The sequence below is a fragment of the Falco rusticolus genome, chromosome Z (assembly GCF_015220075.1).
Source record: "Falco rusticolus isolate bFalRus1 chromosome Z, bFalRus1.pri, whole genome shotgun sequence".
Lineage (NCBI taxonomy): Eukaryota > Metazoa > Chordata > Aves > Falconiformes > Falconidae > Falco > Falco rusticolus.
This window is the reverse complement of record NC_051210.1, coordinates 84,754,766-84,780,184: the sequence shown is the minus strand read 5'-3', so window position 1 is coordinate 84,780,184 and position 25,419 is coordinate 84,754,766. Positions and strand designations below refer to the sequence as shown.

The 25,419-nt window shown below is 43.8% G+C and overlaps 1 protein-coding gene, 1 long non-coding RNA gene and 1 other non-coding gene across 6 annotated transcripts; 1 reads left to right on the top strand and 2 right to left on the bottom strand.

Moving 5' to 3' along the window:
* On the top strand, window positions 1–13,452 carry LOC119141163. Its single transcript, XR_005101861.1, has 6 exons — window positions 1–148; window positions 444–563; window positions 5,607–5,758; window positions 7,415–7,472; window positions 7,660–10,539; window positions 10,626–13,452. It is a non-coding gene; the product is annotated as an uncharacterized LOC119141163 (long non-coding RNA).
* LOC119141939 lies at window positions 9,521–9,605 on the bottom strand. Its single transcript, XR_005102094.1, has one exon. It is a non-coding gene; the product is annotated as a small nucleolar RNA SNORD45 (small nucleolar RNA).
* LOC119141162 (ras and Rab interactor 2-like) lies at window positions 10,825–25,419 on the bottom strand. 4 transcript variants are annotated; one of them, XR_005101859.1, is made up of 4 exons: window positions 25,096–25,419; window positions 19,741–22,247; window positions 14,495–14,658; window positions 10,825–11,811 (listed from the first exon to the last, which is right to left on the bottom strand). XR_005101859.1 is itself a non-coding variant. In XM_037373065.1 (4 exons), the coding sequence occupies exons 1-4, from the start codon at window positions 21,982–21,984 to the stop codon at window positions 11,782–11,784; spliced, it is 339 nt and encodes a 112-aa protein (XP_037228962.1). In that variant the 5' UTR covers window positions 21,985–22,448; the 3' UTR covers window positions 10,825–11,781. The 4 variants fall into 4 exon arrangements, 1 of the variants encoding a protein (XP_037228962.1); XR_005101858.1 differs by lacking the exon at window positions 25,096–25,419 and adding an exon at window positions 23,630–25,034; XR_005101860.1 differs by lacking the exon at window positions 25,096–25,419 and having other exon boundaries at window positions 10,825–11,154; window positions 11,666–11,811; window positions 19,741–22,448.

Below are 25,419 nucleotides of genomic sequence, written 5' to 3'. Positions count from 1 at the left end.
TGTCGTGACAGTCAGCTCCGGGGCCGGAGCAGCCGAGGGGAAGAGGCCTTTTGGTTTGCTTCCCCGAAACGGGGGTCTTTTGTTTTTCCTTTGTCCCTAGGTTCGTCCGGAATCGTACGTTGACAAGTCAAGGGGAGCTGAACTGAAGGTCAGTCGAGATGTTTTTGCCTTAAGCGCGTCTACCTTTCAGGGTAACGCTTTCTTGGAAGTTGGAAACTGTCCTTTTTGAACACCAAACCAAACCCCGTACCTGGGAGGGCCATTTAGGTGCTGCACTGTGTTTTATTCCCTGTCGGTCACTTGACACTAGCTGTACGTGCTCTCCAGGTTTGGCATGTTCTTACCCTGCTGGCTGAAAGATTCTGTCTTTTCACTTCCTCAGCTTGCCACAGGCCATAACAAACGTGTGTTCATAGACCGCTTTCCTTGCTCGCTGCTTTCAGATTTGAGCATCGATGCCATGGACGGAGCAGGAGAGCCTCAGCAGGACGTAGAGCACAAGCCGTTTAAACAACGCTTGGATAAAGCTGCCAATCGTGTGACTCCAGAAGCAGAGAGACACGGTAAGATGCTATTCTGCCATTCTTGGATGGATGCTCTCATAGTCTTTCCATTACCGTATGCCTGCTATGAGATTCATGGGAACAAGGGACGGCTGAATTCACAGCGTTTTAAACACCACAAACTATTGAAAAGTTTATAGGACGCAAGTCTATTACACTGGCAGATCAGACAAACTTCTGGGTGTGTGTATATACATTATACTCGGTACTTTTGCGAGGCAAGTCTTTGCCTGGTCCCTCTGAAATTGGGACAAGGACTCATATGATGCGTTTCCAGGAGCAAAGCTGCTGAGTGAATAGGCTTTTCCTACTAGAAATCAAGCAGCTGCTCTGGCAAAACTTGACTTTGGTTGCATTTTTAAATCCTAGGAGGCTGAGAAACGGGACGAGCTGGTTAGAGGAAAGAGCCTCTCTCCAGGGAAGGCTCCGCTGACTTGACCCTTAAGCCTAAACTTGTGTCTTACTATGTTTGCTTTGTGTGTGTTAATGCATACCTGATTAATAGATTTCAGTTGATTTATCAGTTACAAGTTGGAGTAAGTGGTCCTTGGCTACATAAACCTCTCCTCTGTATTTTTTGACGTGTTATGGCTTACTGTTCTAGTTCAATACAAACCGGGAACAATTCTGGTAGTGTTGCAGTCTAACGGTAATACTGCAAGACTTGGTCTTTCTAAAACGTGAGGTCCTTGTTATCTGTTCTGGGAGATGGTTTTTGTATTGGCATGAACTAAACTTGCTATTTGTTGTAACTCAGATTTAGTTTTCTGTTCTTAAAGCTGAAAGGCTAAACTAAGCCAAGAACTGAACAGTGGGTAGGTACGAGACCTCCTGGTGTCACAGAAGTGAGGTGATAGCGTTCTTACTGTTGTGTCATTAGCAGCCTTTCTGTATTCAGAGGCTGTGGCGTGACAATGTAATGTCTGGGGTCAAACCCTGCTTTTTGTACCCAATTCTCTGTTTCCACATATGGGCCTCCTGCCTTACTTGTGTTGCCAGTCTCCACTGGGATTACTAGGTCTGAACCGGTTGCTCTCGCTCATTATATTATCGAGGAGAGGAAGAGAAACTTGCAGGGAGCAAAGTGTCTCATCCAGGAGAGGCATTTTGAAAGCGATCAAATTGCATTGCATGCAACGAGCAATTTCTTCTGCTGTCTGGAAAAAGGATATGGCGAGTTTGATTTCCACCACATGTGGCAAGTTAGATTGGAAGTGTCCACCCACCTTTGTGAAACTCTATCAGTTTCTGTTAGTAACACTTGATGTTCAGTCAGTTATTTAAATGGCAACCATAGCAGTATTGTCTGGTAAAGGAAAAATCCACACAGACGTGGTTACCGCTGGGCTTGCTTTAGTCATGACTCAGAGCTGGGCCACCACCCCAGTGGGTGACAGAGAACCAAGGGATACAGCGTAGGTTATATACGCTTATCAGATCATTAGTCAATGTCTGAAGTTTTTAGGAGTTTCTTTTGGTCCTGTGAGTTCTGTGAATCCATCACCTGACTATGTCCCAGTTGATTCACCTGCTTGGTTCCAGTCTCTGCCTCGGTTCCAAGCTCCTCCTTGGATCGTGATCTTCTTTCTGCCTGCTTTAACTCACACGCTCCTTCAAGCGCGCTTAGTCTTTGAAAGAGCAGTTCCTATTCACATGCACCAATTTTTCCAAAACCGCCTGTGTTTCTGAAAGCACCTGTGTCCACAGATTGATCATCTGTTGCTTCTCTTTCTCCCACTGATTAACTGGACTGGGTTTTAAACCAGCCTTGGATTAGGGCTATGCTAGGGACGGGGCCTGGTTCTGCCACTTAGCTGCTTCGGCACTTTAAATTTCTTAGTTAAAAATACATTTTATTTAACATTAACCTTAAATTTAGTAAAGCATACCTAAATATTATGGAGTAGTATGTGGAGGCTTTTCCTGATCGTAGTTACATTCAAATAGTTAATAGCTTAATGATTTCTATGGTAGGTTGCATTCTGTGCTGGGATGTCATCTCATTAATTTCCACTGGGTGGCGATAGAGGATTGAATTTTTTTTATTTTTATTTTTATTTTTATTTACTGTTTCGTTTCCTTTTAACATGGACCGAGTTTTCCAGCATCATGTGTCATATCTGCATGCAAGTCGAGGACCATGTTAACAGCACGAAACTTTGCATGTGGGGTTTTATGTACTGCAGTTTCTTTATAGTATCTAAGCTGTGTGCAGTACCTCTGGGTGCTCTCTGAGACAACTCGACAGGCAGCTACCGATTACATTCAGAAAGCTGTTACTAGTTGCTGTATCTTGAAAGACTCCGTGTGTTGTACAGGTGTTCTTCAAATGGCAGGAATCATGGCTTTGACAAAGCGTAGGAATTATTAAGCTGCATTCTTCCTGACGCTAACCTTTAGTGTAATTACAGGATCAAAACCCGTACTGGTTGAATTCTTAATTGTACTCTCAACTTGTTTGAATGCTGTAAGCTGTAGAAAGTAAGTCTCATACAGTGGTTTAAGAATGGGTATATTTTTCTAAAATTTTTTATTTGTTTGATCATAACTACCATAAAGTGAGGTTAACGATTGATTTTCATGCATATTTCATACTTCCTAATTAAAATCTCTTTTTTTCTGTGGCTAATACAGATGTCTTAAATACTCACTTCTGTCCACCTGTTATACCTCCCAATCTCAACAAAGAGGGTCCCGATAACATTTTGTCCCCTCAGCAGTGTCTGACTTATCACCTGCCCCGGCCTTAGTTATCCAAGAAGCCACCTTTTCGAGGCTCGTAAGAGGGTAGTGCGGCGGTGCCTAGACAGTGATCATTAGAGGGCTTTTGTAATCCAGCAGACTTGGTCCTGTCCTTCAGGATTTGTGAGTGAAACAGCCTGGTTTTAAGGGGCCTCTTCCAATAAGAACCCATGTTTCTGGAAATTTTAGACATGCAGTTCCTTGGCTCACTTATTCCAAACTCCAAAGTTTACAGACCTTTCGCATTTGTTTTGGGTTTTGGGAAAACAAAGGTCCTATTTGAGTTTTCTGGAGGCATGTCTTGCCCTTTGGCAGGTTTCAGCTGTCACCAGCTCTCATCTCCTCTGTTAAGAGTCCCTCTGCAGCCTTCTGCATTTAAGAACATAAAACTCTGAGTTTGTGCCCCAGCTGTACTGTGGCTGCGCATTCGACACACAGGTGGCACAGACACTTGCAGAATTGTAAAATCATGACAAAGATAGAAATTCCTTGGAGATTTCTAGTAAGCCAGTGGTTAATGTGTGTGCATTGTCAGCATCGTTGTACTGGAGAGCTGAGTGTCAGTTTTCCACTTGGGAGATTCCCAATGTGATTTAGTTTCACAGCAATATATAACTGTTCCCTACATATCTTGGGACAGGATTATGTGCTATGCGCTGCTGTCTGCTATTTAAAATGTTATTTGTGTAACAGGTCCTGTATCGGTCGCAATTTGCTGTTTGGGTCTGCTTTAGACAAAGTTTAGACAAAGTTTAAACAAAGCCTTTGTGCAAGTAACATCTGATTGGCACTCTGGCAAGGCTTACAGGTGGCTGGTTCTTTCTATGGAGGATGTTCTTCAGATGGCAAACGCTACTCTGCTTGTTGATCTTATTTTGCAGCTCAACACGCCCTGTGCATTCTTTCAGGTGAGCTTCGGGTGCAGGATGCACAGATTCTGATACAAAATCATTTCCTTCATGTGTAGAACAGTTTCTGTACGTAGAGCAGAAGTACAAGGTAGTGTTTCTAGACGTGCCTCATCACTTTGAATCCCCTTTTGTCTTAGAACTGGGGAAAGAAGAAGAAAAGGTGTTTGATCCAAATGCTTTGGATGCTGATCGCTGTGAAAGCTGTTATGGGGCAGAGTCAGAGGACATTCAGTACTTTACATCTTCTTAGTCCTTGAATCAATACAGTTAATGTGGCATACGTGTTGGAGGTTTTTTTCCAAAATGTCTGTGAAGGTCCGTACAGTGAAATCCTCCTGGGCACCTGTTCAGAGAATGGTGAGAGCTGTTGTGTTTTAGTACGCCTGTGCTGCACTCACGATTGTTAAGAGCGTGCACAGTTAGGTTGTCTGTTTTGTCTGCGTGCCTGTTTAAGGGCAGTAGCACAAAGATTGTATCTTAGCAAACAGAACCTTTTCTGGGATTACTTGGTGTCCAGAGGGGAGCTGTGTAAATTATTTCACTGTTCTGTGAGCTGTCTCGGAATAAAACCCAGTTATGGCTTTGCCTTCTCGCTTCTGCTGCAGGCTTTGCATCCTTATGGGAGCAAAGACCAGACAGCTATCACTCAGACAAATGATGGGTGTCATTCGATGTTTCTCATTCCTTCTACCTGCAAATTTGTGTAAGAATGGATTCGTGATAGTCCACAGGTTCTGGACTATCCTTTACTATTATTGTCTCTGTAGTAATTTAGTTTGTCACATCTGTCGAGTTGCATCCTTCCCCAGAGATGTTTCCATCTTGAGGGATTCATGATTCCAGCCTTCAACTTTTTGTTTTGTCCAGCACAACATGGAACAGAGACAGAAAATTGTTTTTTTTTGTGAGCGCAATAGAGACTCTGGTGAGTCCAGAGGTAGAAGAGCAAGGAAGAAAGTTTGCCATTAACCTTGCCTCCGATGTTGGCAGTCTTTCCCTAAAAACAGAGGAAGGGAGGAATAGAAACAGGTAGATGCTTTGTTCGCATGGGGAAGTTCCAAGCTGCGCAGAACTGTGGGAGACTTCCCACAGAAACAAATGTCATTTCTGCAGCAAATTTATTTGCCAAGAATGGACTTGGCTGTCTGAATGGACAACTAAAGCCCTCTTCAGAATTAAGCACTGCATTAAAACAGCTTGCATCCTTGTGCCAAAATCTCAAAAAGTACGTCAGGAAGCTCAAGCTCCTTCAGGAGCATTAGACCACCTTTCAGTGTCCAGTTCCTGAAGTTTGCTGCTTTGAAATAAAATCCACGGGGGATTTGAGTCCTGAGCTGGAGTGTCTCTTTATCGCTGTAAAGATGATAAGATGATGTTTGTGCTCTTGCAGGTGACCATGTCAGAGAAGCATACAGGTGACGAGACTGGGCCTTCAAGAACCCGGATAGCATAGAGCAGTGCAGGAGGGAAGGATTTAGCCAGAAAATGGAAGAGCAGAAGAATGAGGGCTGCCGAGTGTACGGTTTCCTGGAGGTCAACAAGGTGAGAGATGGGTTTTGCCGTGAGCCTGTTGCATGATGTTGATGAGCGTCAGAAGGCACAGTCAGGGCATTCTGCTCTTTTTTCCAACTTTAAGTGTTCACAGGACTGTAATAACCCCTGGGCTCCGCAAGGTACTTGTGCCTGTAGAGGGGTTCAGCAGGAGGGTCAGGAAAAGGGTGGGAAGGGACTAATTCTCTGTTTCATGAAGTGGGTTGGCTGGAGAAGCTTAGCTTTTTCTACCATCTAGCTAGTGAGTCTTTTTACCGAGGTTTCTGGAGGGGGAGAGGCAGCTTCTTTGAGGTGAGGTTGTCCCACCTGCCCTTCTAGTCTCAAAAGAGAGACCACCAGTGGGTGCTGGAGATAACAGTAAGCAACAACTTGTCAGCAGAGGTGCTGGAGGGAGTGAAATGTTCCCTTCTTTAGAAAACCAGTGGAAGCAAGACTATTGGAGTTGTCAAGGTTGAAGATGCTTAAAGAGATTTTTTTGCAACTGGTGTATGAAAACGTAGTACAAGATACACCAGATGACTATGTAACTACGCTGTCATTTGGCAGGTTAATGAGCTCAAAACACTTGGATGTGCCGGTTACGTACCCAAGCACATTCTAGCAGTCAGGCCCAGGGTAATTTTTTTTACTACTTTATTTCAAAATCTGGAGGGTTTTTTACATCTTTGTGTACTATTCCTGGAGACAACATTCTTTATTTCTGAAAAACAAACCCAAAACCAAACACACCCCACCATTTCGCTCATGAAGCCAGACATCGTGTTTTGAGCATCATCATGGGTGCTGAACCATTATAGGACCCTTTGCCACAAAGTGTGGTGAGCAGGAAAGATTCGAAGGGGAGTGCTGTGGGTAGCAAGGGTCCAAGGGTGGGTGTCACTAGGGAAATTTCTGGGGGCCTTGTTAGGCACTTGGACTTTTGCACATCTCCATTCTCATCGCATCCACAGTTAACATATGCGATAGGTTTGCACAGACATTCAAAGGTGTAATGTAGCATGTGAGCTTGATGCATTGAAATCTTCCAGGGGAGGGTGTGTATGATTGCTAGCGAGTGTCATGGAGGGCTGGCATCTAATATCCATATCCTTTTCATGTTCAAGGTTAAAATTTTAATAACCTTTGTCTTTTGGGGGATTTTGGAGTGCGGGGGTTTTTTTGGTGGTAGGTGGGTTTAGTGCTTTATTTTTGAACACAGCTTGTTTTCATGGATGCATACATAGGACCACTCTTGTTTATTGTATTAAGGGTTTTCTTACCCTGCCTGCTCACCCTCCCAGTTACTTTCTCCACTCCGTTTCTGTGATACCTTGTGATACCTTTTGATATTTCCTACAGGAGCAGTTAGTTCTCTCCCAGTAGACTTTATTCCTTCTTCTTCCCATTTTTATGTCCGCTAAAATACTCTGCATAAAACAGTTACTGTCAACATCGGTATGTGATTATGGCTTTCCACATGACTGCCTGTGAGGAAGAGGGGAAATTCATATCTCTTTTAGGACAATATTTGCTGGTATTGTCACCCATGACAATGAGTTGCTTATTGTCTCTCTTATTCAAACAAAAATTTGAAAATCCAACCGCCAGTATGACTGCTTTGTTTATATAGATTCAGGCCTTTTAATGAAAGATTACTGTCTCCTGCAGGTAGCTGAAAATTCCCACTTTGCACCGGCAAAAAGTTTCCAACAGTCTCATGTACATGGTAAAATATTTTCTTTTCCTGCTTATTGTGACCTTTAGCTTCCAAGTGTTTCTGACCATTTCCTTTGAACATCTTTGCATTGCTATCTGTGGTAACAGCAGCACTGCTTCAGGGGGGAGGACATTGGTAAAATCTTGTTAGAGAGGTTTGGAACTATCGGGAACGAATAGAAAAGTGTTTTCTGAAGGTGCTGCCACATGGGTGTGGGAGAACATGGAGGAGAATGTGTCTGGGCAGTCTCTCGGCCTCACTTGTTCTACAAAACTTTGCTGCCCTGCTGTAAAACAATCTCAGGTACGGTGTTCGGTCCAGGATCTGAATATCAGTATCTCTGGAAGGGATATTTTGGAGAAAAGCTCTTGAGAATTTCAAGGCAATTCAGAACTCTCAGAGTAAAATTTCAGTTGTGAAGGACTTTGACTTCTTCAAGTATATATAAACACACAGCGGCCAGAATGACACTGGCAGTTTACAGAATCACGGAATGGTTTGTGTCAGAAGGGACCTTTAAAGGCCCCCTAGTCCAGCCCCACTGCAGGAAGCAGGGGCATCTTCAAGTAGATCAGGCTGCTTACAGCCCTGTCCAACCTGACCTTGAATGTTCCCTGGCACGAGGCATCTGCCACGTCTCTGGGCAACTTCTACCAGTGTTTCACCACCCTCATCACAAAAAATTTCTTCTGTCTAGTCTGAATCTACCCTCTTTCAGTTTAAAACCACTAAGCCTTGTCCTATTGCTGCAGGCCCCACTAAAACGTTTGTCCCCATCTTTCTTATAAGCCCCCTTTAAGTACTGAAAGACCACAATAAGGTCTCCCCAGAGCCTCTTCTCCGGCCTGCACAACCCCAATTCTCTCAGCCTGTCTTAGGAAAGATGTTCCAGCCCTCTCATCATTTTTGTGGCTCTCCTCTGGACCTGCTTTGCCAAGGACTCCAGAGCCAGATGCAGTACTCCAGGTGGGTCTCACGAGATCAGAGGGACAGAATCGCTTCCCTCGACATGCTGGTCATGCTTCTGTGGATGCAGCCCAGGATATGGTCAGCTTTCTGCTCTACGAGCACAGGTTGCTGGCTCGTGTCCATTTTTTGACCCACCGGTACCCCCAAGTCCCTTTCTGCAGGCCCGCTGTTACTCCCTTCATGGCGGATGCGCAGTAGCATTACGGGCAACCTAAGGGCAGCGCATGCACAGAACTGGCCTGATGCCTTCGCGTAGGGGGCTCGAGCCCCGCATGTGCAGAAGCAGCCCGGCGCAGAGGCATGCAGCTTTGAGGCCTGCAAGGGCAGACCCGTGTCATTGCCAAGCGAGAGGGAATTGAAACCGTAGAGGGGCGCAGCCGCTCCACACCCCCGCGGTCTCCAGGTTGGGGGGCTTCTCGCTAGGGGTGGGGCTGTTGCAGCAGCGAGCACCTTCAGGCTGCGTTTGTCCCGGGGCTGCAGCACCGACACTTGGCCTCCAGGTGGCAGCAGCGCTCCACCAACCGTGTGCTGAGCACCGGCCGGGATCTCGGCCTAGTTCGCACCAGCCGGCCACGGGAACTGCTTGCTGCGGCTGCAGGGTTCAGGTTCACTTCGTTCTGCCCTTTGCCCACTCGCAGCCCAGCCACTATTACCCGTTGCCTCCGTACCAAAAAGCACCCGCGTGGCTCGAGCGGCTAAATAATTTGCATCTGACAGCTTTAACAGTCGGGTGGTTCTTTTTGTCCCTGCCCCCACCCCATTTACCGAGGAAGAGCCAGCAGCATGGGGAACTCAGGGCACAAGGTGCAGGGGAGGGCGGTGGATGGTGTGGTCCTACAGATAAGCCCCAGCAATTGCTGTTGTTAAAGGAGAAATTTACACAGATGTGGGTACCACTGGCCTTGCTTTAGTCACAACTCAGAGCTGGGCCACCACCACAGTGAATGGCAGAGAACCAAGCGATACTGCACAGCTTATATATGCTTATCAGATCATTAGTCAATGTCTGAAGTTTTTAGGAGTTTCCTTTGGTCCTGTCAGTTCTGCAAATCCATCACCTGACTCTGTCCCAGGTGATTCATGGGTCCCTGGTCTCTGAGTAATTCTAGAGCTAAAGTGGTGACAGACATCAACTCTAGGTCAGATGATACATGCCCACACTCACCACTGACCCAGGGTGGCAACCTGCTCCCATCCACTACCTCCTGACCCAAGGAAGCCCCTTAGGGAATTACAGCAGCAGTTTGCCAATGGAAAAACCAGAATGGCATGACACAGTGACTCAAAGATCTCAAATGGACCCCTTCTGCCTATAGAAACTGGTGCTAAAAACACAACAGATGAACAAGAGAACATTAACTGCCTTGACTGATGCTAGAGCAAACTTCACTGGGCACTTAAGGAGAAGGGCAAAACCAGAACAGCAGTAAAACCCTGCATGCCCAGGACTGTAATAAAAGAAAAAACCCTGGCTGGAGATTGTTACAAGCCCAAGTAATACACATCCTCTTCAGTTGCGATTTGAGTTAAGATGTAAAACAAATCTCACAATACACCCATATTGATTAGTTGCAAGGGCTCACCTCTCACCATGTCTGTTATGGGGTGCAGTTTCTCCCACTTGTCTCAGCTACATTGGGCGCCGGTTGTTGTAGTCAGAGCCCAACTCAGTCAGCCTCACACAGGGCACCCACTGTTGCAGCACAAGCAAGCTATCAGGCTGCAACAAGGCTTTTATGGTCAGACAGATTCTACTGTCCATGCTGTTTGTCCTTCCTCCAGAGCTCACACCACTCCACCCCCAACCAACCCCCTCTCCCACACTCCTCAGGGCTATTTAACTACTTAGCAGGAACGAGCTACAGCTACACATTGTCCGTGTCAATCAACCCACTGCCTTGGTGGCAAGGCCACAGCTGCATATTATCAATGCTCATCAACCCTCTGCCTTCACTCCTCTACACTCTTGTCCAAGAAATTCCAGGGAAGACAGTGACAAAAACCTGTGTTGGAACTGCCTGGTCAATGCCTCCAAGTAACAGCATCCATGACGTCCAGACAGACAGTGAAGGGATAGATGGATTCAAGAATTAAATTAGGGAATGAGGTAAGTAAAAGGCACGGAGAAAGGGAGACCTCTTGAGTTCTGGAGAATATATTTTGATATACCCGATTTCTGGTTTTGTGGCTCAGGAAGAACATAGCCCAAGTTTTGGTGCAGCAGTTATATGGCCACAAAGGGAAGGTGAGAGCCAGCAACAGAACTCCTTCCTGGCACCTTCTGTGTGGGAGCAGTGGCCAGACATTTTCAGTTTGGGAGCAGGGCTCCGTGAGAGTGACAAAGCGAGGGGACTGTTTTGTGGACAAGAAGGAAAACCATGACAACACCATACAGGAGGCAATTCCATTTTAATAGTCTCCAAAGTGTCATGGTTTGAAAGGAAGAACAATAGGGTAAGAGCACGAATATGCAGCCAATACCAACAGAAGCAGCGCTGGTAAGCTTCTCAATATTGCTTTTTGGTATTTCATGGCGAAAAACATTGAGCCTAATATTTGTCATCTGTAAGTTCTTGGGGGCTTTGGGGAGAAGGAAACCAACACTCTTACTAGGTTGTCTGAGAATCAGTTTTCAGTTACTCAGTGTCTTCTGGTCTCACAGGATGAGGCAGAGGTATAATTGATTTCTTCTCTATATCTCTGGAAAGAGCTTTCCTCATATCTATGGCAAAAGAAAATAATGCTATTATAGAAGACAGTCATTGCACAAAGCCATATTAAGTGACTTCTCTGTTACATTAAGATCATTTTTTGAGAGGATTTCCTAGATTCCTGGAATATCTTGAGTTGCAAGTGACCCATAAGGATCACCAAGTCCAACTCCATGCTTCTCGCAGGACTACCTAAAACTAAACCATATGACTAAAAGCATCATCCAGATGCTTCCTGAGCTCTTGACAGGTTTGGTGCCCTGACGGAACGCCCTGTCAGTGGATAAGATTTTCCTAACATCCAACCTGAACTTCACCTCACACAGATTCATTCTGTTTCCTGCAATTAAGTTTCATAACTGATGTACTTTTCAGTAGGAAAAGCTATCTAAAGCAGTATACAGAATCCCATTCATCAATGGCTATCTGAACTTGTTTCATATTTAAAAAAAATACAAACAGGCCCAGGAACCCTCAACACAAGAACCTTTCCATTCAACTTAAGGCACAACAACCACTTACTGTAAGCATCTTCATCTGGCTCTCCACTGCTAGCAGAGTAACGCTCCAATACTGTCTGGTACACACTGTAGCCAAGCTGCTTATACATATTTACTGCAACCTGATTTGATACTCTCTCAAAGAAATTGATGAAAAATCCACCCTTTCTTTGGAAACATAAAACCAAACAAAAAACACAGTAAGAAACAGCAAGTGAATGTATTGCTAAATAACCAATAACTTGTAATCAGACCAAGAGCAGGTCTGATGATGTTATATGCTAATTAAACACCTTTCACACTGCAGTAACAGATGCACTTCTTTCCCAAGGGAGAAATCCACTATAAACTCAGATTTTATTCAATTTTTGTCACATAACCATCCTTTTATACTAGCCCGTGGGTTCAGACTTCTGAAGAGAAATTCAAACAGGCCAAGCTAAGCTCTCATACAGGTCTCATATACGTAAAAAACTTTTTTTATTTAAAAAAAAAATTAACAATCCACGTTTTTGATTGCATTGGCTTAGGGACTGCCTCCTTCAACGTGTGTGGTGGGGGCAGTGGCAGAATGGGTCACAAAGTTTAGTTGCCTAACACAAGGCAGCCCTTCTCACAAGGCAGATTCTTCAAAATGTACTATTTTCCAGTTTTACTAATTAGAATGGCGTTGCCCTACGACCATGAGTTCAGGACATTTCCCTGTGTGTTCATTTGACGCTCAATTAAATTTTCAGCAGGTACAAGCAGCCAAGCATGACATAGAAAGTAAGCTAAGGTACTGTCTGCCATACAGAATTGGTCCCAAGGCTGCTTGCAGGAACTGCAAAAAGGCCCACGATTACTGAACAAGCATGCTGGAGGCCCTATGGGAAAGTGTTGACATTCCATGAAACTCTTTTGCTGTCAAGACAAGGACCTTTTTTTATACAGTATCTCTATTGGAATTCAGGCTACGCCCTACTCATTCTGGCAAGTTAGCTTTCATAGAAAGCCTGAGATCTTACACCACCACACGACATTTTTAGTCTTGTTCTCTAATTACAGGGAATCCTCAGTGAATCAGAACACTACTTAAAGCAAAATTCTGGGTCTCTTTCATGCAAGTCAAATACCTAAGCCATGTCAGTTGAAACGTTACTTTTAGAAGATTAAAGATAAGCATGGTACTCAGTTTTCTGAAATTTCTCCCAGTAGTTCCATCAATTTAGCAGCCAAACCCAGCTGCTGAAATTTGGTGCAACAGAGAGAGCAGTAACACGTCCATGCCACTCTTCCCCAGCCACAGAGCCTTCCGCTTTACCCATTACTGAGAACATACAGAGCATCAGAGCACTAAGGAGCACCTTGGCAATAATGCACCACACGCAGCCACATGACTTTACAAAAAACCAAGCAGTCTACAAACAAACATTGCAATGATCATGGTAAAGGCTTAAGCAGCGATTCTACACTATTACTCAGTGATTCAGCAGCCACTAAGTTTCATTTTGATGCAGTATTACAGTTTTTTCTTCGTTAGTGTAAATAAATAAATGGATTTCCACAAATTCATTGTTTGAGGCGTGACTTCCAAATGCAAGTTTGAAGCAATTCTCGTGAGTCTTTTAACTGGGTGGAATTCACGACTGAAGGAATGGAGGGCTAGAAGCCCAAAACTCACCATCACAGCAATTACTGAAGACTTTTCGTGACTATGGGGGAATAGAGGTTGGGAAGCTTTGCCAATATGGCAAGAGAAAGCAAAGGCCCTGGAAACACTGGATGTTTAAGGGAAAATAAAAATAAAAGCAGGGATGAGTGTGTGTTCTTCATAGTTCCTCTCCTTTCTACACAGAGCCAAGCTACTGTTAGCTCATTAATGAATACACAGACTTCCGCAGTGCACTCTTATAAACATCAGGCACTGCTAAATAAGCAACTGATGCAGTGGGTACAGAGAAACCTTCCGTACAGCAAACGCTTTAAGCTTTACAGTTAAACACATAATTTCCTGGTGCCCACAAAGACTCATTTTGTGCCCACCTTCCCAAACCCCCCAAAAGAGGGGGAAAAAAACCAATTGGAAGGAACAATTATATATATGCAAAAACATGGCGATTCTCTGTAATTAACAAAATTAGGAAAGCATGCAATCATCCAAATAATGGTAAGTTAACTGATACACTGCATCAGACAGTCTTGTCAAACTCATGCTGGTGAAACTGAGCTCATATCAGCCAGTTTACTGAAATACTTGTCTTAGCATAAATATACTTGAATCAAAATGACATTCGGCTATAGGGTGAGAGCAAGAAAATACATTTTTGCACGCTACAGCAAGAGACCTGCAAAGGGCCACCATATAATATGCTTCAAAAGAGTGTGGTACAAGAAATTCAGCCTCATGGGCTGTTGGCTCAAACACACTGGTGGAACACGCTGTATAACTGGCCATATGCACGGTTTACATGGGGGTTTTTATGCAATGTGCATGTTTAACTAGGTATTTGTGGTTTAAGACTTGGTTTAGCTCATAAGGCAGGCAGCCAACAAAAATGTTTTCAAAGATGTTACAAAGAAGCTGAACCTAAAAATACGATTCGGTCTGTCCTCACTCTGCACGACTTAAATACAAAGGACAGTGGGAAAGCTCTGTTATTTACTGTTTCCTTTATACCATCATAACCACACTCTGTTATGAAGTGCAAAGACTTCAAAACAGAGGCAGATTTGCCAGACATATTGTCAGCACTGCTTCACACCACTTGCGGACCCAAGGAAATCATTACAAATCATACTACTCAAACAGAGATTTCCAACAAACCAATCATCCCCTGTGGTTTTTTTTCTCTTCAGCCCTAAGTTCTACCTGAAAATCACCAACTGAAGGTATTGTTCTGTTAGTTGTCCTCCTCTTGTGCCGCTGCCGGAGAGTATCCCTAGCTTCTGAACTCAGCAGTTGGGCAGCCTGGTCTTCCTGGAAGTTCTTGATCAGAAAGAGTGCTCCATAAGCGCTTGCCAAGTAATAGCCTCCTGTGAAGGACAGCAGGGGAAGAACTTCTCAGAGTGGTCACAAACACCATGTCAGTTCCAACTGGTCACAGTCAAAAAGGACAAAGAATTATTTCTTTATTATTATTTTTTTTAATAAATATACACACGTGAAAGTGCCTGCATTCTATGGCCAAAATATTTATATATAAAGAAAAACAGCTTACTGGCCTGCAAAATACTGGACGGTGTGTTCTCAGCTGCTAAGAGACATGCAGTGGTTGCATGGGCTCCATATTATCAAAGTGGTGCAATAATACCTAACTCTGGGCCCGTTAGTGGCCGGTTATTTAAATGACCAGTGTCGCTCCTTTACTCCTGAGTGTTTTTACAAAGCTGGAACATGAGTTTTCTTCTAAACAGTTTCCAAACAGTGATTTGTTTTCTTCCTGAGCTTCAAGTGGGGATCAAATAAACATAGCTGTTTAAACGACATAAAAGACCATCTACCACTCTTCAGGAACTTAAAAGCGACTCCCTTAGTGTCAACAAAGCAATGAGCGAGCGTGTGATTTATACCTGGAAGCATCCCAAAGGTTTTGCTTTTGTTTTTAAAAGGCAGGCTGTGTTTGTTCACCTATGTCCAGCATTACGTCCAACTAGTTCAGGAGGCAGTGTGTACAGCTCTCCAGACTTCACCTTTATTACACGAGCGGAGAACAAATTACAGCCACAACAGTTGCCGATGTACAAAAGGAGCTGCAGCTCACAAAGGAAAAGGAGCCTCAACAGGAGGCAACAGTCCTCAGCAACCAGGAGAAACAAAAGACATGCTATCATTTATTTCTCTTGCTCTTTAAGTAAACTATTTGCGTGGGAGCGCTCAATTAAGAGGCAGCACAGTCTATTTGTGGAGTCATTCAGAGATGCATTCTATGCTTGCTCACAGTAGTGTTTTCTGTATTACCGACAGCATCCTCTTGCTTTCAGCCCTGCGACAAGTTCAGTATGTGGAAGACAGGCAAGACCCACCAGACAAACTGGACAATACATTTACATTTGAACCACACAACCCCAAAGCACTAAACAATTTTTCCTGCACCGTACAGTATAGCTAGTGCCACAGACAGGGCCAGCCAATAGATGAATTACTTTTGCTACATTAAAAACAGCACGACTTAACAGTACAGTAAATATTTCTGCCTTTCAAGTGTGTTAATGATCTCCAGCTTCACATCTCAAGTTGTGGATAACTGGCTAGCTGGAAAGGTTCACATAGACATAGTCCAGCTGGCTGGACAAAAATGCACATCGCTCTCAGCTTATCTGAAGTAAAGCAAAATACACTGTCTTTGGCTGTCCTTGTTACACAATAACAGGAAGATTTTGGTGGGAAAAGAATGTTGCAGGTGGGAACAGAAAACTACAGAAGAGAAACTAGGGGCGGGCTTGGTATTTAGGCAACTAACAATAATGAGCTTAACTTTTGTAATATGTAGGAGCTAATTATAAGAAGGCATAAAAGGTGACTGTAAGGTACAATAAGGTACAATAAACGAAGTCTGCTGATCACTCATATTGAGGGACTGTGTCTTCCCTCCGTTGCGACAAATGGCGCCCGAACAGGGACCCTAGAGAGGGCTGAACCTGCGAGCCACGGTTCGACGGAGATTCGGGTACCGGTCCTGAAAGCAGCGCAGGAGGCGGAAGGGCACAGTCCCCGCGCCCGGGAGCACCTACAGAGGGTCCCGCCGGCCACGCGTCGCTGAAGTCTCGCAAAGGCTGCAACAGCGCTGACGAAGGTATGGAGAGACAAGCGACGTATGATTCGCTCATATGCTTTTTAGAAAAGCGGAGCGTTCAGGACATAGATTGTAAAAAGGAATTACTCGGGTTATTAGCGTATGGGATAGCATCCGGGACCCCCGCGGCAGGGGCGAGCGGCGGCGCGCAGCCCGGCAGGCCCCTTCCCGGCCGCGGTTTCTCTCCAAAGCGGCACCATCCCCCCCCCCTCCGATCGGCGCCATGGCGATGCAAGCGGCCAAGCGAGCTAACATCTGGCTGCCCCCAGAGGTCAATCGGATCCTTTATATTCGGAACCTGCCGTATAAAATCACAGCGGAGGAAATGTATGATATTTTTGGGAAATACGGACCTATTCGACAAATCAGAGTTGGAAACACTCCTGAAACAAGAGGAACAGCTTAAGCTTCTCAAGGAAAAATACGGAATTCATTACAAACCCACCAAAAAATGTGCTTCAGATGTCCCCTACAAGAAATGGGTTTCTGCCTTGAACTAGCAAACATCTCTGTGCTTAAAGAGAAGCCTTTTTGCCTTGATGGAGATAATTTATTCTGTATTCTGTATTTATGCTGTATTCTGAATGTGGAAATTGGTTGGGACTAGGAGGCTGGCTTAAAGGCATTTTGCAAACGGGATTATTATTTTTTATCATTATTGTAATAATAGCTTCTTGATCAAAACCAGCCAAAATTATTTGTAAGCATTAGGCATATGTGGAAGAGAATGCCTTTATTTGAATCAGCAGTTAAGGTGTAGTTTAGTCTGATGCTGTGGTTTTATCTGCTTCTGGTGAATTTTTGAAGTGATGAAATCAGAGATACTAAGAGTTATGAGGTAATAAGGTAATAATCTAAGTAAGGGTGCTGTCTTTTACGTCTACAAGTGCAATATGCTTTTATGTAGCAGAGAGAAACTTTGACAATAATGTTGCTTGAGCGAGATGTGCATGTGACAACTTGGGAAAAGGGATATCACAACTGGAGTGCAACAGTGTTTCTATGTCTGGCAGAGTGAAATCTTTCAAGACCTGAGTTTACACAGTCTAAAATAGTTAGTATTCAGAAAACCCATCTTAAGCCTCTTTTTGCTTACACAGTGTTATGGAAGTCAACTGCTATTGTAGAGAATTAATGATTTTTTAATACATATTAACAAATACTACTATTTTAACTTGAGGCAGTTGAGTGAAAAATACTCACGTGTAGCATTTGAGGGAATGTCAGCATAAATCGCACTTACATTAAGACTGCATTTTTAATTACTGTACTCGTTAAGATTCGATGATGCCATAAGGCTAAGGCCTTTTATCACAGATTGGTTCTGAACTAAAAGGTGTGTGCACATGTAGATATGCACATTTGTGTTATTTTCCTTAATTGGCTACAAAATAATATAATTAGGTTGGGGACTAGATCTTGGGAATTTGTCTATTATACTTCTGTTTGTTAAGGAACGTGCATAACACACAGCACCCATGTAGGCTTGGCTTGTGGCACAGTTGTCAAATTTAGCATAGACATTCAGACAGATAGGCAACGTACTCTTCTTGTGTGTATCACCTACAAGCCATTATGGCTTAGTGTGTAAATCTGTATGTAACTATTGAAAAAAACACTTATGAATGTATATAGCTTAGAACTAATTTTTCCCCTTTGTTAATTCTTTGATATCAATGAGGTATTCTTCAGAAAATGTATGGACTGGTTGGTTGCATAGGGGCAGTTGTTATTTGGACAGAAAATTGTTAATGGTCAGGGATTTTCCACTAAAATATTTGCAAATATTCCTAGTCAAACATCAGTTTGGTTTCTTTTTGGGTTTTGAGCTTGCGTTAGTCCATGTTCAGAACTTTAAAATTACCTTTGAATTTTTTAAACTTTTTGTATCACTGGAACAGAAAGAGCATCTAAATTAAAGCTTCAAGCTAACTTTATTTTTCAAGTATTTCAGGAATTATACTTCTGAACTGAGATTTTATAAGTTGGCTGTGTATTTTCCTGTGTTAAAACGCTGTTATTGAAAATGGTCAACCAAGCCTATGTCGCCCAAAATAAAAACGGGGGAATTGTGGATAACTGGCTAGCTGAAAAGGGTCACATAGACATAGTCCAGCTGGCTGGACAAAAATGCACATCGCTCTCAGCTTATCTGAAGTAAAGCAAAATACACTGTCTTTGGCTGTCCTTGTTACACAGTAACAGGAAGATTTCGGTGGGAAAAGAATGTTGCAGGTGGGAACAGGTAACTACAGAAGAGAAACTAGGGGCGGGCTTGGTATTTAGGCAACTAACAATAATGAGCTTAACTTTTGTAATATGTAGGAGCTAATTATAAGAAGGCATAAAAGGTGACTGTAAGGTACAATAAACGAAGTCTGCTGATCACTCATATTGAGGGACTGTGTCTTCCCTCCGTCGCAACATCAAGTATTTTCTGTTCTAAGATTCCTGAACGATGCACTCTGCACACAAAGCAGGGAACAGACTAGTACTGAACCGGAGGAAACCTGGCACAGTTCTGTCACGCATATCAGCATGTAAAAGGATACAGCAATTTCAGCAACCCAAGAGATTGCAGAAATGGGACATATACTTAAAACTCACAGCTGAGCTTGGTCACAAGAATTTCTGAAACTTCCTCATAAACGGATAGATTCGGGGACCTACCAAGGGCTTGCAGAATACCTCTTTGTTAAAACCACCACCGTGAAAACAGAAAGGAGGGAGATTTCCTTGCCTTTAGCAGACTTCAGCCATCGTTCAAGACTGCCTTAAGAAACATATTCCTAGGCCTCATAAAAATACTCTGTGAGAAGCAAGTATTGTGTATAAGCCAGGATCATTAAGGGGGGCAACATTCTCAAAAGCACTTCCCCCAGAGGGGCAAAGAATTCCCCCAGAAGTTTTCACAAAGCACCTAACCCAGGTCCCATTCCAGGTCTCACCTCAATTGAACGCTGCAGACCCATACATACTCTCAGGACATTTTCAGGCACACAAGGATAACCACATTTGGCACCTGCACAGCGTATGTTTGCTTGCTAAGTCATGACGTCTCCTCGTTCTTGGCTGAAAACAATATACTCCCTCCTAAGGTAGTATATATGTCAGTAGATTCCCAGGTCACTTGGGGCTGTAACTCTGCAAGCTAACCAGCCTTCTCTTATTTTAAGGTGAAAATAATTGCGAAGTTCTTTTGTTACACTACTGACATTGCTGACTATAGGACTCTGTCAAAAGGGTTTCTACTCAAACGAGGTGAGGAAGAATCCCTCTTCCCCAGCCCTCCACTCAGTTTTAATAGAAGTGAGTTGATAACCTTCTCCATGCAGCAAAGATGGATCCAGCAATTCCATCATGTATTCAGTTTCAGTATCCAGCTCCACCATATCACCCTGGGCCAGCACATATGTCAACACAGGCAAGAAGTCAGTTCCATACAGCCTCCCTGGGTCAAAGAGAACACAGGCAGCGATAGACAAATCACACCCTTTTACCAGTTTCGGTGTTTGAAAGGAAAGTGTTATTTTGCTGCCTTTACTGACCAGAATGTTTGTATTACTCTAGAGCCTCTTGTTACAGATGTGCAGCAAAGAGAACATCATCTGACACTTGGTGGGCAGGGTCCAGCTTCATTCTGTACTTCTAACGAGCACAAATCAGATGGTGCAGACCTTGAGGCACACAAGGGAATTTAAAGACTTGGCTCACCTTGGCGTCAGCTCAACTGGTGAACTCACAAAAGGCAGCCACGCCAGTCTGGCCTGACCTCCACCCACACTTCTGTCACTGGCTAAGAGAAAAATCAATGGGCATTTTCTTTATACGTGCACGGACAACGTCCCCTTTCTGAAAGGATCCAGCCACAAGTACCAGCTTCTGAGTCTGAAACCCAGCAGAGAAGCCTGCATATAAAAGCCTATTAGATTTTACATGAAAACTCTGCACATTTCCTTGACGGAGCATGGTTAAAAACACCAGTGAGCAAAGCCTCACGTAATTCCCAACTAGCTGGTGAAGCATCATCAGTAACGACAGCACGCAACACACAGAGGCTCTGCTGTACCCAGGCCTTATGTGTTCCTTTAACTTTTATCGCATTTAAACTTTCTCTTTAGAAAACACGACGTGGCTAGATCTCTGGGTCTTGCCAAACAGTGCTCATTGCAGAAGTGGTGTGATGGTCACTTGAAACACCAAGATCGGGAGCCACTTTAAACTGTGGCCAAACTCCAGAGGACTGAAGGGCTGATACTGAAAGTTAGATCAGCTAAGGCATACCCTCCAGGTATTACACTATTATCTGGCTGAGACAGCAGGACAAAGGAGGTACTGGAAACTGGTGCTGACTCAATGCCACGTTTTAAAACTTTACATGACAAAGCAAGACAACCCAAGGAGCATTTGCTGCATCTTAGCTCAAGCCCCTCAGTACAATGGTTCACCAGCAGCCTCTCAGTACTTTTCTTTTGCATGTTGGGAATATCTTACTCAATGTGATAGTACAGTATGGAGAGAAAAAAAAAGTTTACAGCACTTTGGGCAAAGATTCCTATATCCATTTTAAAATGCAGGATTTTGCACTGAAATAAGCCAGGTCTAAGCTCCTGCCCAAATCTTGCTAAAGTGCCTGGGGGTCTTTTACAGCCACAAGCTTTCACCATTCACCTCAAATCTCAAAAGAAAGCAAGCATCCTGATTGGCACAGAGCCCAGCTGCAGATTCAGTGCTCGAAAGAAAACTGCCAACCATGTGCAGCAACTTATATTTGCTTAGAGAAAAAAAATCTCCCACTACCACCAGCATGGCTTCAACTTAGCTCGTGACCTACCACAGCAGTGTATGATAAGATGTCAGGCAACAGAGCTGCACCTATGAATTCATGCCATCCAGCACAGCGTTTTAACTGTGACACTGACTAATCAAGCAGGTCTTAACTGGTCTGTGGTTCCATTTCACCATCTAGGTTTCGAGGTCACTTTGGGACTCCTGCTACAGTGTAGAAGTAGATGTTATTTCTCATGCAAAAACACAAAGAAATTGTCCAAATGAGAACATTCAGAGGCACAGCAAACCAAAAACACTGGATCAGGGGCTGCTTTCCTCCAGCCATTAACACAGAGCCCTTGTAATTGTCATATTGCATACACACTGCTGAATTACTATAGCTAAATACTGGGTGTATCCTTTATTACGATTTCCAGGAAAATACTAATTTAGAAACAGTGTCAAATTCTAGGCTTACAGGACAGCCTTTCTGACAGCCAACTTCAAATGCCTACAGTTAAGCAAAGCTGGTGGTTTGGAGTTTTTTTTAAGCTGCTTCACAACTCTGCTTCACACTGAATTTGTAAGATGTGCTGCCAGATGCAGAGATATCAGGAAGGAAGCAGAAAGGAAGAATCCCTCTCAAAAGGGCAAGGAGATGCTACAAGAGCTCCAGGAGAAGGAGACAAAGCTGCAGAATCAGGCGGTCTCATTTCCTCCAGCAAAACACAACCCGAGGTTTAGAAAAACAGTGACCTTGAACCACAAGAAGCACCATACCTGAGTTATTCTCCATAACAGTATAAATCAGTTTTCATACTCTCAGCAGCAGCGTGACTTTCTTTTCAGGTGAATACATTTTCTGCATGGTCACAAACTTTCAACATCCACATAGTCTGGTGTTGGAACAAACACATCCAGTTCCTGAGGATTCCTCTGCTGCACCAACTGAAGGTTTTCCTTCACCATCTGCAGCATGAAACTCTTTCAACATCGCTTCGGTATGGCTCTTCAGTGGCTTCAAAATGCACTTACGCATGGCCTTCTCCAGGACAACATCTGCAACGGGAAAACAAAAGTTGAGCTGTCTTCCTCCTCCAGAGCAGAGCCAGTATTAATATAACCATTCCCAAGAGCAAGACCTACTTGCTAAGGCTTATTTATTATAGAAGCCGAGTCTCCAGATGTATGTTCACAAGAAAACAAAAGGCAGAACAGAATCTGTATTCCATTTTCATTTATGACAACATGGTAAATACAAAAAAAACCCACAAAAGGCAGACTACAGGCTGTCACCAAAAAAACCCCAAAAAAACCCAAACCCAAAAGCAAGCAGGCAGCAGCTCCAGTTAACTTTTTCTTTTGTTGGCCAGAAGTCTCCGAGTTTTATTTTACTTTGAGCTTAGACTTTAATTCCAAAACTTGAAGCATAACACAGTCAAAACCATAACTTTTGTCTGCTTTGGCATGAAAGCCTATCCCTTTTTGCATAGTTTCCATCAGAAATTATAACTCACCCACGGTCTCATAAAACTTGGCTCAGCTCCAAGATCTTCATGATGCTGGACAGATTACGGGCATTAAACTATAAATGAAAACCAAGTTGTGTTTAACCAGCTTCGGATTTCATCATGCAAGCTTATATACAGCTTTGTCATCAAGTTTGAAGTTCTTTGTTTGGCAATAGTGTGCATGTGGCACAATAACCACTTAGTTGTTTTTCTCTTATTCTTGTTTTACTCTAGTTTTTCTTTAACAGTCATTCTCCATTTCCAAGGCATGGAATACATCAACAGAGAAAGCTCTTTGGTAAATATTTTCTTTGAAAACCTTTACTTTATAAGTCAATTTCCTCTCCCACTCAGCGTCCCTATGACAACATAGCTTACATTAATGATTAGCTTATATCCATTATTTGTACCATAGTGAACTGCCACAAGCACAACAGAAACTAGGGACCCTTCAGCCTGGCCACAGCACAAACACCCTGGCGATGGGGCAGGACCAGAGCCTAGACTAGGCAGATGTATTAGGGGAGCACAGGGACCGAGATGAGAAGAAGAGGCCGTGTCACTACTAGATCACACATTTATACAGGCTAGCACTGAACATCCCTGCTGCTAGTGGCAACTCAGTTTCATTAAACCTCATCCCCTTTCCAGGTTCTTTCCCTGTTCTTATGTGTTTCTCCTAGACCACAGTCTTTTTCTCTCCCCCCGTCCTGCCCTTTTTGGGGGTGTTTTTTTAGAAATTGCAGGTTATTCCTAAGGCTTGGGATTTACACACACACACTCCCCTCCAAATAAACATTAGCTACTACTTTTGTTTTCTTGCTTTTGCTTTATGCTTTCATTTATTTCATCCTTGTGTTCAACCATTTTTCCTGTTGTGCTCTCAGGCTGCTCTTTCCCATACAAACACGCCCTTAACACAGTCCTCACCTTACAGTGTCTTTGCTTCACATGTAGCATTTATTCTGTACTTGTCTGGCACACAATTCCCAAATGTCCAACCCTATTGGGAGCTCCCATCTCCCCTGTCCCAATTCTGCTGGGGCTCTGGTAGCTTCTCTTGCTATTTTCCCCTTCCGAGATCCTGACGGAGGTGGCAAAGCCATGTCTGCTTCATTCTCAGATGCTTCCAACATGTCTAGGTTCTCTCTCACAGAGTCTATAAAAAGGTGGAAAAAGCAAATGTGAGGAGCAGCACTTGCCCTCTGATTTTCTATTTCTGTCTATAGCCACCAGTAAAGGCATAACCAGTTGGACACACATTCTTGATGGCCTGTCACATGGCATGAAGGGCAGATCTATCTAGCTTCCCACCAGACCAGAGCCACCAATTATACATAACAAGTGGCAACATTTCGAATGACTGATCTTAGTAGAGCCATACAATCACCACTGACAGCACTTCCAAACCCAGCAAGGAAAGCAGAAGCATCACCCTTCTGCACAGTGACAGAAACTGCCTCTCCCTGCTATCAAAGCCATTCTCAGGGCTCACAGGGCAGAAATATTCTTCCACCAAGAAAAATGTACAGATCTCACCCATTGGTATGTTAGCTAGCTGAATTTCTAGAGCAGAGGTCCTCAAAATTTTTAAACAAGGGCTGGTGCGCGGATTAAGTGGCAGGAAGTTATCTGTGGCTGCTTGGTTTCCCCCCCCAACCCCCGGCGGGGGGTGGGAGGTGGGGGGACGGGCGGGGGTTCTGTAAATACTGGGGGCCGGATTGAGGACCCTGGGGGGCCGTATCCAGCCTGCGGGCCATAGTTTGAGGACACCTGTTCTAGAGGATACACATAGTTCCTTGATAGCTTCACTGACTTTTTTTTATTTTATTTTTTTTACAATTCAGCTTGCTTACTTTATTTATACTGCCTGTTCAGTTTTTTTAAAAAGTGAAAACGCCAGATGCTTTGCTTGTAAGTGGAACATCTCTGCAGTTTGCATTCCAAGTGCCTGGTCTCATTTAAATCAAAATTAAAGCAGTTGGTGCCACCAAGCGTTGGATTAAAGAACTCTCTATAGCCATGTTAACTCCCACAGGCTTCCACTGGACATGACTAGTTAGCATCAGCCATCCTTCGTCTCAATAAAGTGGGGTCACCGTTATCTCCACCCACCCTGACAACTGATCAACAACAACAAAATGTGAACCCCATTACTTTAGGTATTTCAGCATAATCAGTCTGAAGGTTTTGTAAAGGATACTTCGTTGCTGGAGGTGGCTTTCCCAGCAGTGTCTTCATTCTTAAAGAGACAGATTCTTTACATAGCCAGCCGCTCTCACAAATTTGGCTGCTGCATAAATTCCAGGGGTTGCCCACAATCATTGGATTTTAAGAGCAATACTGGTCCTCTCTGAAATCTATCATGCTGCCAGCGAGTGATAGGTAATAAATACCTCTTTGGAAGTAGTGGTTTACTTCCTAATAGCCACTGTCCCTTGCATTGTTCTGCTCCCAGTTTCTCCCAGGTTTGTGTTTCTTCTTTGGGTAGATCTTCGTAGAGACGAGTTACATCTGGGAGTTCAGCCTTATCCTGTTCAGTCAGAATCGAGTCACTGCTCAAATCACTTGCCATGCAGCAGCTTTTGCTGCTTGATCAGCCAATGCATTTCCTCGAGATGCATTGTCTTGGCAGTTGGTATGAGCCTTTACATAAATCACTGCGAATTTGTGCCCTGGGCACTTGCATTGCCTCTAATAATTCTTCAGTTGAAGTTCCA

Excerpts from the sequence above, each read along its gene's own strand:
- LOC119141162 (XM_037373065.1), bottom strand. Across the intron at positions 14,659-19,740 it reads ATCTTTGCTGCATGGAGAAG|GAGGCTATTACTTGGCAAGC; the intron begins GTTATCAACTCA and ends TGTCCTTCACAG. Across the intron at positions 11,812-14,494 it reads CTTCAGTTGGTGATTTTCAG|AAAGGGTGGATTTTTCATCA; the intron begins GTAGAACTTAGG and ends ATGTTTCCAAAG.